The sequence below is a fragment of the Saccopteryx bilineata genome, chromosome 2 (genome assembly GCF_036850765.1).
Source record: "Saccopteryx bilineata isolate mSacBil1 chromosome 2, mSacBil1_pri_phased_curated, whole genome shotgun sequence".
NCBI lineage: Eukaryota > Metazoa > Chordata > Mammalia > Chiroptera > Emballonuridae > Saccopteryx > Saccopteryx bilineata.
The window spans coordinates 249,758,586-249,770,589 of record NC_089491.1 but is presented as its reverse complement, the minus strand read 5'-3'; the positions used below and the strand labels follow the sequence as shown (position 1 = coordinate 249,770,589).

General features: G+C 45.6%; 1 protein-coding gene across 2 annotated transcripts in view; it reads right to left on the bottom strand.

The window, feature by feature from the left end:
* Positions 1 to 12,004, bottom strand: part of SMARCB1 (SWI/SNF related, matrix associated, actin dependent regulator of chromatin, subfamily b, member 1) — a 36,106-nt gene that overhangs the window by 15,973 nt on the left and 8,129 nt on the right. For both annotated transcript variants that reach the window (XM_066259995.1, XM_066259997.1), the window contains exons 4-5: positions 7,979 to 8,116; positions 6,203 to 6,330 (exon numbers count right to left, since the gene is read on the bottom strand). In XM_066259995.1, the coding sequence (XP_066116092.1) occupies positions 6,203 to 6,330; positions 7,979 to 8,116 (266 nt within the window). The remainder of the gene's footprint in view (positions 1 to 6,202; positions 6,331 to 7,978; positions 8,117 to 12,004) is intronic.

Genomic DNA, 12,004 nt, shown 5'->3' with positions numbered 1-12,004 from the left:
CTTCTTTTTCAAAATTGCTTTAGCACCTGACCAGGCGGTGGCACAGTGGATAGAGCATCAGACTAGGATGCGGAAGACTCAGGTTCGAGACCCCGAGGTCGCCAGCTTGAGCACAGGCTCATCTGGTTTGTTTTTGGGGTGGTTTTTTTTGTATTTTTCTGAAGTTGGAAACGGGGAGGCAGTCAGACAGACTCCCGCATGCTCCCGATGGGGATCCACCCGGCATGCCCACCAGGGGGTGATGCTCCGCCCATCTGGGGCACCGCTCTGTTGCAACCAGAGCCATTCTAGCGCCTGAGGCAGAGGCCATAGAGCCATCCTCAGTGTTTGGGCCAACTTTGCTCCAATGGAGCCTTGGCTGCGGGAGGGGAAGAGAGAGACAGAGAGGAAGGAGAGGGGGAGGGGTGGAGAAGCAGATGGGCACTTCTCCTGTGTGCCCTGGCTGGGAATCGAACCCGGGACTCCTGCACACCAGGCTGACGGTCTACCACTGAGCCAACCGGCCAGGGCCAGGCTCATCTGGTTTGAGCAAAGCTCACCAGCTTGGACCCAAGGTCACTGGCTCAAGCAAGAGGTTACTCGGTCTGCTGTAGCCCCACGGTCAAGGCACATATGAGAAAGCAATCAATGAACAACTAAGGTGTCGCAACAAAAAAGTAATGATTGATGCTTCTCATCTCTCTCCGTTCCTGTCTGTCTGTCCCTATCTATCCCTCTCTCTCTCCCTCTGACTCTCTCTCTGTCCCTGTAAAAAAAAAAAATTGCTTTAGCTACTTTAGTTCTCTTGTATTTACATTTAAGTTTTAGAATAGTTTTGTCTGTAACTATAAAAATACTTTGCTGAGATTTTCAAAGGAATTGCGTTAAACTTTCTTAACAATTTAGGAAGAATTGACATCTTGACTCTTCTAATCCATGAATATGGTTGTCTCTCCATTTGTTTAGATCTTCAATTATTCATCAGTGTTTTGTAGGTTTCAGCATAGAAGTCCTATACATGTTTGTTAGATTCACAACTAAGTATTCCTTTTCTTACTGAATGATTTTTAACTTGTATGTCCATGTGTTTTTGGGTTTTTTTAAATTTTATTTATTCATTTTAGAGAGAAGAGAAAAAGGGAGAGAGAAAGGTAGAGAGAGAGAGAGAGAGAGAGAGAGAGAGAGAGAGGAGAGACAGAGAAAGAAGGTGGGGAGGTGCTGGAAGCATCAACTCCCATATGTGCCTTGACCAGGCAAGCCCAGGGTTTCAAACCGGCGACCTCAGCATTTCCAGGTCGACGTTTTATCCACTGCGCCACCACAGGTCAGGCCCGTCCATGTGTTTTTAATTTGAATGTTCATGTGTTCACTAATAGTATACAAAAACACAATTGATTTTTGCATGTTTATCATATAGCTTGTGACCTTACCGAACTGTTATTCTAGTAAATTCTTTTGTAGGTCACTTGGGATTTTCTATGTAGACAATCATGTGACCTATAAATAATGACAGTTTTGTTTCTTCCTTTCTGACCCATTATGTCTTTTATTTCATTTTCTTGCTTTATTGCACTGGCCAGTACTTCTAATACTATGTTGAACAAAGTGGTAAAAGCAAATATCTGTGCCTTGTCCCTGATCTTAGGGAGAAAGTGTTTGGTCTTTCACCATTAAATATGTTAGCTATAAGATTTTTTGTATTGGCCTGACCTGTGGTGGCGCAGTGGGATAAAGCGTCGACCTGGAACACTGAGGTTGCCGGTTCGAAACCCTGGGCTTGCCTGGTCAAGGCACATATGGGAGTTGATGCTTCCTGCTCCTCCCCCTTCTCTCTCTCTCCCCTCTCTCTAAAAAAAAAAAAAAAAAAAAAAAAGATTTTTTGTATTTGTTCCTTATCAAGTTATATGTGTAGAATTCTTTTTTTTTAAATTTTATTTATTCATTTCTAGAGAGGAGAGAGAGAGAGACAGAGAGAGGAGAGAGAGACAGAGAGAGAGAAGGGGGGAGGAGGTGGAAGCATCAACTCCCATATGTGCTTTGACCAGGCAAGCCCAGGGTTTTGAACCGGCAACCTCAGCATTTCCAGGTCGACGCTTTATTCACTGCGCCACCACAGGTCAGGCCTGTGTAGAATTCTTTATAGTACTCCCTTCCTTTTGATATCTGCAGGGTCTATAGTGATAACCCACTTCATTCCTAAACTTGGTAATTTATTTCTTTATTTTGTGGTCAGTCTTGCTAGAGGTTTGTCAATTTTACTGATTTTGTCAAAATACATTTTCTCTATTGTTTTCTAATTTCAATTTCATTGATTTATGTTCTCTTTTTTATGTCTTGCCTTCTGTTTGCTTTGATTTCATTTTGTTCTTCATTTTCTTTTTTTTTTTACTTTTTGGTTGATTTTAGAGACAGAGGGGAAGGGAGGTAAGAAGGGAGGGAGTGGGGAAGGGGAAGAGAATAAGAGAAAGAGTGAGAGAGAGAGAAGAGTATTCATTTGTTGTTCCATTTAGTTATGCATTCATCAGTCACTTGCTATATGTGTGCTGATTGAGGATTGGACCCATAACCTTGGTGCTGCTGCTTTTTTTTTTTTTTAAGATTTTTTTATTTACTCATTTTAGAGAGGAGAGAGAGAGAAGGGAGGGAGGAGCAGGAAGCATCAATTCCCATATATGCCTTGACTAGGCCTTGAACTGGTGACCTCAGCATTCCAGGTCTATGCTTTTATCTACTGTGCCACCACAGGTCAGGCAACCTTGGTGTTTCAGCATGATGTTCTAACTGACTAAGCTAACTGCCCAGGGCCCTTTTCTTTGGTTCTTAAAGTGGAAGATTATATCAAGTCAATGGAAAAATTAAAAAAAAAAAAAAAGGCTATCACAGTCCTGGCGTGCACATGCTCATTCTCCCCCCACACCCATCCCCCAAAGCACGCCGCTCAAAATCTTCTTTTCAAGTGTACTTTCCTAAGCTACAAGGGCCCTTCTTTTGCCTCTGTAACTTGTTTTCTTTTTTGTATGTATGATAGAAACAGATAGAGACAGAGAGAGGGACAGATAGAGACAGACAGGAAGGGAGAGAGATAAACATCAATTCTTCGTTGCAGCATCTTAGTTCTTCATTGATTGCCTTCTCATATGTGCCTTGACCGTGGGGCTACAGCAGACCGAGTAACCTCAGCTCAAGCCAGCGACCTTGGGTCCAAGCTGGTGAACCTTGCTCAAACCAGATGAGCCCGCACTCAAGCTGGCTACCTCAGGGTTTCAAACCTGGGTCCTCCGCATCCCAGTCCAATGCTCTCTCCACTGTACCACCACCTGGTCAGGCTATAACTTGTTTCCTTAGCTCATTTCTTCTAAAACTCACTTTTATTACTTCTGTAACTTTCTAAATAAACTTTCTCTTATAATTTGAAAAAAAAAGGCTATTACTTCCCTTATACACACTAAATATCACTCTGGGTAGAGGAAGAGTTCACAGAAAAACAGTATTTTGGTACTTCAAGTGTTTGTACTAAGTTACATTTAGTGGGATATGATATGTTGCATGAGGACTCCTATAAATAACACCCCGAAGAAACCCATGGTGGAATTCACAGACAGTTGCTGGTTTTCATTACATTATACTGATGAGGGCATGGAAGAGGTTCTCTTCGACTTAAGTATTGTATTATGTGTGATTCTGTTCCTTCTTCTTCTTTTTTTTAAGTGACAGGAGGAGAGACAGAAAGACTCCCACATGTGCCCTGGCTGGGATCCACCCAGCAACCTCCACGTGGGGCCAATGCTCAAATCAGCCAAGCTATTTTTTAGTGCCTGAGGCTGATGCTTGGACCAGCCAAGCTATTTTCAGCGCCTGGAGCAAATGCTTGAACCAACTGAGCTACTGGCTACAGGAGGGGAAGAGGGAAAGAAGAGGAAGAAGGAGGGGGAGAGAAGCAGATAGTTGCTTCTCCTGTGTGCCCTGACTGGAGATGGAACCCAGAATATCCATATGCTAAGCTGATGCTCTATTCACTGAGCCAACTGGCCAGGGGTGATTCTGCTTCTTCTGAGTTGAGAACTGCAAAACCAATCCCCAAGTCTCTCTCTGCCTAGTTCTAAAAGGCTGAGAGCTATGCCCATCTCATAGCAATGGATGCTTACTGAATTGTGTGTATGAACCAGAGTGTTGGCTTCATTTTATATTTTATATATTATAGTTTCATTTCCCCCTTCATCTACTTTTTGCTAACCACTCCTTTTTCATTTGCTTTATTGTTTTATAACAAGCATTTTATATAAGCTGCCTTACACCCCTTCTGAAACAGGGTGGGATATATAAAAATAGTAAGAGCTTTCTATGTATGGTTGAAAAAAAGTAACAATACAATACATGTACTGAGTCAATATGGACTAAGTTCCTATGTTTGGCCAGGTTCTATGCTAAGTGGTCTATGAAAAACAGCAATAAAAAACAAAGCCCCTGACCCCAGGGGTTGAAATAGAGAGGGAGAGAGATGAATTAACAAATAATTATAATTCAGGCCAGCTGAGATAAGCAGGGAACACTATGACAGGTGATATACCACACTGGTGATGGCCTGGCCCCCATGAGCTAGTCCATCCTGGTGCTGGGGCATCACCAGTGCTCTGCACCTGCCCGCAGCTACACTCATTACAACCTCCTGAAACCCTTCACTGGTGTCCCTCATCACTGATGTCCACCTTCACCCACACCTCCTATCTCCCCTTGGCCACATCATCTCTTTGCCAATATCCTCTCTTGCCAGTTAACCTATGGGTCCTGGAAGACAGGCACCCCAGCTCTCAGGCCTAGTTCCCAGGGCTGGGCAGAGGCCCTCAGACCAACTGCCAGGGGATGACCACAGGAAGCAGCCTAATCCTTTCAGAAAGCTCAAAGCCACTACTATCAACAACCACAGGTGTTCCTCCCCAAGGAAATCCCCTCTGGGAGAAAAATGTTGTAAGCTACTGTTATCTGCCATGGAAACAGCTAATAGCAGGGGGAGTTTCAGCAAACTAGGACACAATTCCACACCAATTATAAAGACCAGACAAACCAGGAAGACACTTAAGAAAGTGAAGAAAACTAAAATTACACTTGTACTACAATTACAACTATGTTAAATGTATTTGCATATAAAAGTGACTAAACAAAAAAAATGTGAAACTGAAAACATTAGGGAAGTGAGCATCTGGTGACTCTAAACTTTTATTCACTTAAAAATAGCATTCACTGTTGTTACTTTGTCTGAATACAAGTAACATCTTTGTTATACAAAGTCTGAAAGATTCAGGACAAAAATAAGAAAATAAACACATGCACAATCCTCCTTCCAAATGAGATAAATACTCAACACTCCGGTGGACATCTCCTCCTAACCTTTCTCTTCCACAGTTGCAGAGACTTACATTCAGACTTTGGGAGCAGGGAAGAGCAAGAAGACCTGGTAACTGACCCAGGACTTAGAGCAGGGGTCCTCAAATTTTTACACAGGGGGCCAGTTCACTGTCCTTCAGACCGTTGGAAGGCTGGGCTATAAAAAAAAACTATGAACAAATCCCTATGCACACTGCACATATCTTATTTTAAAGTAAAAAAAGAAAACATGAACAAATACAATATTTAAAATAAAGAACAAGTAAATTTAAATCAACAAACTGATTAGTATTTCAATGGGAACTATGGGCCTGCTTTTGGCTAATGAGATGGTCAATGTGCTCCTCTCACTGACCACCAATGAAAGAGGTGTCCCTTCCAGAAGTGCAGCGGGGGCCGGAAAAATGACGCCTGACTTAGAGTGAGGATGGAAAGAATGGAGCAGGCCAGGGCAGGCCTCCCAGCCAAGGAGATGAGAGAGACACGAGCATGCACATGCAGCATCTAAAAGAGCAGGGGATGAACGGGGCTGAAGGTTAGGCATGTGGAAAACAAGGCAGCAGCATCAAGGTCACCATCGAGCTCTAGGAACTGGCAGGCTCCGTGCCAGGCCATCGAACTACTCATGCTCACAGGAGGGAAGGAACCCAAGGGTCATATGCCCAGCCCACAAGAAACAATACCAGAAACAGGATTTGAACACAGAGTCCACACCCTCTAAACCTATACTACAATGCTCTGAATGTCGTATTCAGAATCCAGAACCTGCCCAATGGGCATCAGACAGGAAAGGGGAGTGTTTACACAGCAGCTGGGCTGGGCTGTCCAGAGCCCCACATACCATTCATGTTCCAGGTAAAGGCATCCCTCAGCTTCTGCCCGTCAATTTCCATGTCCAGCCGGATAGGAACCAGCACCTCAGGCTGAGATGCATTCTCGTGGATCACTGCTGGGTCGTGGTCATCAAAGCTAGAAGTAAATGGCAGCAAAGTCAGCAAGGAGTACTATGGGTACCCCCAGGGCCTCCCTCTCTACACCACTGATCACTGCAAACGTGGCCAAGAGGGAAGCCCACTTCTTATCAGGACTTGTCCACTAAGGGCTGAGTCAGCAGAAGCAAGGCCAGCAGAGGTCACAAGCCACAGGGGCAGAGCTCCAACTTCATGAACACACAGGAAAGGGAGAAAAAGCTGCTTACGTGGGCAGTGGGACAGACCTGAACATACTCTGAAAGAAGGAAGATTTAAGCCCCCAAACAGGCAGAACGTTTGTAGCAAGCTGTGGGAAAAGAAAGGTATTTCCAGATGAGGAAATACTTGAGCAAAGGCCAAGGGACAGGGAGAAGCAAGGAGCTGCTAGGGCAGCAGCAGCCAGAACACTGAAGGCAGGATACAGATTAGACAAGGGAGCACGTGTGAGACACTGGGAAACTACAAGGTCAAGGTGCCAACAGTTTTCCATGTCCAGCTGCGGAATCCAGTCTTTACCCCAAGGGAGCTCCAGGACTGAGCAAGCACATTACAATGTCATATCTGGATTTAGGAAAACAAAGAGGTAGGAGATGTGGGGATGTTGGAGGGCATGGGGGACCTAAGGGCATCTGTGGAATACAGAGGGCTGAGAACTGCTCTCAGAGCTTGGGGCAAGGACGACAGACAAACAAATGAGGAAAGCACACTGCATGCCACACAGATGCTCTGGGAAACACAGAAGGGAAGGAGTAGGAGTGGCCATTCTAAAGGTGGAAGGCAGCCCTGGGGAAGTGACATTCGATTAGAGATGCGAAGGAAGGAGGGAGAAAGAGATGGAGGAGGGAAGAAAGGGGGTGAGCCATTCAGATACTGACAAGAGGTGAACAAGGCTGAGCTGTGGAGATGAATGTGGGGGTGGGACTTTGAAAAATAACTCCCAAAAGACAGCTAAGGACTAATCCTTTACCTTATATGGCGAAAAGTGGGGGTGCTTTGCAGATGTGATTAAGTTAAGGATCTTCAGAGATTAATTACCCTAATGAGCCCTATATTACATCACGAGTGTCCTTACAAGAGACAGACAGGGGAAATCTGACACACAGAGAAGGGTATATGACCATGAAGGCAGACTGGTGATATGGCTATAAGCCAAGGAATGCTAGCAGCCACCAGAAGCTGAAAGAGGAAGGAACAGATTCTCCTCCAGAGGTCCCAGAAGTGCAACCCATCCAACACCTTGATTTTAGTTTAACAAAATTCCTAGCATCCAAAACTGCGATAGAATAAACCTGTATTGTATTAAGCCACCCAGTTTGTTGTAATTTGTTTCACCAGCCACAAGTAACTAATACAGTAGGAGTCAGGGAATGGCATCTGAAATCAAGAGGCAAGGATTGTGCCCCCAGGAATTCTACTCAAGGTACTGGGGAAATGAGAAGACCATCAAGACTAAAACAGGCAGAGGTGGGGGACTGGAGCAAGCCAGAGACTAGCATCCTAGAAGCTGAGGCAAAAGTTTCACAGAGAAGGGAGCATGGCATTTTAAGGAAAACGAGGTCAAAGGAGAGTATTTTTCTGGGGAGCAGGAGACTAAAATGCATTCAAGCATTAAGGCAAAATCGGTGGAGAGGGCAATGCATGCTCACCAGAGAGGGAAGGTTCTCTTCTTGTCCCGGCCCATTCGATTCCTATTGATGGTCGTGGAGCACGGTACAGCATCCAGATGGTGGGAGCTGTTGGGCAGGGTGGGTACCCACTGACTGTTCCTCTTCGCTTTCTGTTCCCTAGAGAGACATGAGAAATCCCCAACTCAGTTTACAAGCCTGATATCACCCACCAGGTATCAAGTCATAGTCAGCGGACATCCTGCTGGGCTCCAGCCCCAGTGGGAACTTCTGTGCACCCTAGACTCTAGGTTTTTTCTATTTTTTTTTTAAGTTTTTTTTTTAATTAGTATTTTTTATTTATTTATTCATTTTAGAGAGGAGAGGGAGAGACAGAGGGAGAGAAGAGGGGGAGGAGCTGGAAGCATCAACTCCCATATATGCCTTGACCAGGCAAGCCCAGGGTTTCGAACCAGCGACCTCAGCATTTCCAGGTCGACGCTTTTACCCACTGCGCCACCACAGGTCAGGCAGGTTTTTTCTATTTTTAAAGATTTTATTTAGCCTGACCAGGCAGTGGCACAGTGCATAGAGCAGACTGGGATGCGGAGGACCCAGGTTCGAGACCCTGAGGTCACCAGCTTGAGCGTGGGCTCATCTGGTTTGAGCAAAGCTCACCAGCTTGGACCCAAGGTTGCTGGCTCGAGCAAGGGGTTACTCGGTCTGCTGAAGGCCCACGGTCAAGGCACATATGAGAAAGCAATCAATGAACAACTAAGGTGTTGCAACAAAAAACTGATGATTAATGCTTCTCCTCTCTCTCCATTCCTGTCTGTCTGTTTCTATCTATCCCTCTGTCTGACTCTCTCTCTGTCCCTGTAAAAACAAACAAAGATTTTATTTATTGCCTGGCCTGTGGTGGTGCCATGGATAAAGTGTTGACCTGGAATGCTGAGGTCACCAGTTCAAAACTCCAGACTTGCCAGGTCAAGGCACATGTGAGAAAGAATTGTGAGTTGATGCTTTCTGCTCCCCCTTTCTCTTTCTCCTCTCTAAAAATTTATAAAATCTTATAAAATTAAAAAAAGATTTTACTGATTTTATGAGGGCGGGGTAACAAAAAGAATCTTCTTGTTGCTTAACTTCAGTTGTTCACTGATTACTTATTATATGTGTCTTGACCAGGCAAGTCCAGGGTTTTGAACCAGTGACTTCAGTATTCCAGGTCAACACTCTATCTACTGTGCTACCATGTGCAAAACTCTGCAGGTTTCTATTCCCTAGGCTCCCACCAGCACCTGCTCAGAACTACCCAAGCTCAGGGAAGAGTGCCAAGGACCCAACATGTCAGAGCAGCCACCAGCCCAGTGCACAAGCTATAATGTAACATGCTATATGCTGGGCATGGCTCCATGGAAGCACTATCCCTTCTGTGGGGAAAGAATATAAGGAGGAGGCTTCCCAGAGGAGTGGAGACTTAAATACTGAGTTGGGGCCCAATGGGGACAACTGGACGGGAAAGGGTATTTCAGGAGGAGCACAGACAGCAAGAGGGCAAAGGCAGCAGGTTGTAGGCTCAGTGGGGGCTGGAAACATGGGACACAGAGAGGGTCCCAATTATAGGGGCTGGCATGTTCTATGAGAAACTGACTGCAACAACAGGTGGCTGAGAATCCCCAGGGGCTTGTAACAGGAAGAGATATGATCAGGCTATTATTTTAGACATGAAGGCCAGCCTGAGATGGCCTAGGCCAGTGATCAGCAAACCGTGGCTCACGAGCCACATGCAGCTCTTTGGCTCCTTGACTGTGGCTCTTCCACAAAATACCACATGCGGGTGCTACCTCGATAAGGAATGTACCTACCTATATAGTTTAAGTTTAAAAAATTTGGCTCTCAAGAGAAATCTCAATTGTTGTACTGTTGATATTTGGCTCTGTTGACTAATGAGTTTGCCAACAACTGGCCTAGGCAATGCTGCTGGCCTCTGGACTTCAGACCAGTAGAGGTGAGAAAATGGAGTATTGGTAAATACTGTTTGGAAAGTGATGTGCAAAATAATTTATATATATATTTTTTTTACAGGGACACAGAGAGAGTCAGAGAGAGGGATAGACAGGGACAGACAGACACGAACGAACAGATGAGAAGCATCAATCATCAGCTTTTTGCTGTGACACCTTAGTTGTTCATAGATTGGTTTCTCATATGTGCCTTGACCGCAGGCCTTGGTCAGCAGACCAAGTAACCCCCTTGCTCGAGCCAGCGATCTTGGGTCCAAGCTGGTGAGGGTTTTTTTTTTTTTTTTTTTGCTCAAGCCAGACGAGCCCGCATTCAAGCTGGTGATCTAGGGGTCTCGAACCTGGGTCCTCCGCATCCCAGTCCGACACTCCATCCATTGCGCCACTGCCTGGTCAGGCGATGCGCAAAATAATTTAAGTAGCCCATGACCCATGAAAGGCTCACTCTTCTCACCAGATCACGTTGCTTTTACTACTAGGAAAATAGCAAAAGCTATTTTAAACTGAAGCTCCAGTGTTGGGTTTGCCAGATGAGTGCTTCAGTTCCTATGTTCTGAGTCCTTTTATCATCCTTGGGGCTGCCTTCCCCAATGAGAATACAAGTAATGTCAGGGCAGCTACTGTGTGTAATTCACCTATATAAACATCTGCACCAGTCTTCTTCAATAACTGCTTGCTACAACTCAAAGAATGTGACAACTGCTGGATTTCCTACTGCTTACCCAGTGCCCTTCAGGAGGCCAGGAGACGCTGCTGGCAGCCCTTCCCTTCTCACCGATGATGGAGGGCACAGGCGGTGGCCACGACCTGCCTGGGCCCGGGCCTTCTAACCTTTCTCTTCTAAAGGTGGGGCTACTCATACCTTAGATGTGAGCATCCCTTGATTGAGGGTGGGGGTAGAGGGGATTCACAGCACCAAATTAGGCCAGGACTCTGTCAAGTCTCCTGTACTCACGTCTTGCTTGGATTTCACCTTGTATCAGAGACCTGGGGAAATGGGAAACGTGGAACTAATCTGGGCAGGATCTAGAGCTGGGGCAGTAGGACCGGGATCCCTACCACAGCCTATCTGGGCCCACCAGCCACACAGACTCACTTAGAGAACTGAATTTTAAGTAATATATTCCTGAGCCCCACCTAGACAGACTCCCTTCTCTAGGGAGGGCCTGGGAATATGGATTCTTAACAACTTCCATGGGCAATACTGGTGCCACTGGGCCTGTACTTGGGAACCTAGGGTCTAGCACACCACCTCTTTTCTGAGGCTACTAGAACCTACAATGAGGTCCCCACCCCAAATCCTACCCTAACTCAGCAGTAACCTCATTCATTTCCAGTCTGTACTGCTCTGCCAAATTATATCACAGACATAGTGAGCATGAATACATAGCCATGCACAGAATATGAGGATATGAGTCATGTAATTCAACCTTCTTCCACTGCCAGGTTTGCCTGAGAGGGGGGCACCCAGCCTCCACCTGACCTGCCCAGTGAGGGGGAAGGGAGGTACCAGTCCTCCCATGGGGATGACTGGACAGTGAGAAGGCGCTTCCTGAGCATAAAGCTCATCAAAGCACAAAGTGGCTTCCCTGAACTGTTACCCTCACCTGAATGTCCTGTAGTTCTAACCTCCAGGGTAACAAGACTCTACTCTTCCCTCAGCTGTTCCTCAAATGACACGATCATTAGGAAAGTGTTTATCGCCCCATAAAAGATTCTCAGCTGACATGTGCAGACTTGAAAGTCCTCTCCATATGTACTTCATTTCCTTCTGCCACTTCCCTGGGAAAGTCTCGCCATTCTTATGTTTTACCACATCCCTCAGGGAAAAAGAAATCTGTAGCACACACATCTACAACGCTGGCCAGGTTGGATGTGGGCCACCTTTTTTCTGGGGTAAGTGGGGAGGGAGGATTATATAAACAATCCAGTAGTGAAGTTGAGAGAAAATCTGAAAAGCAATGATTTTTCAAAACCACATCACTTGAAACAGTAATGCTCTCCACCTCCTAAGTGCTCCCCGGCATAGGAAAACATAGGAATGCAT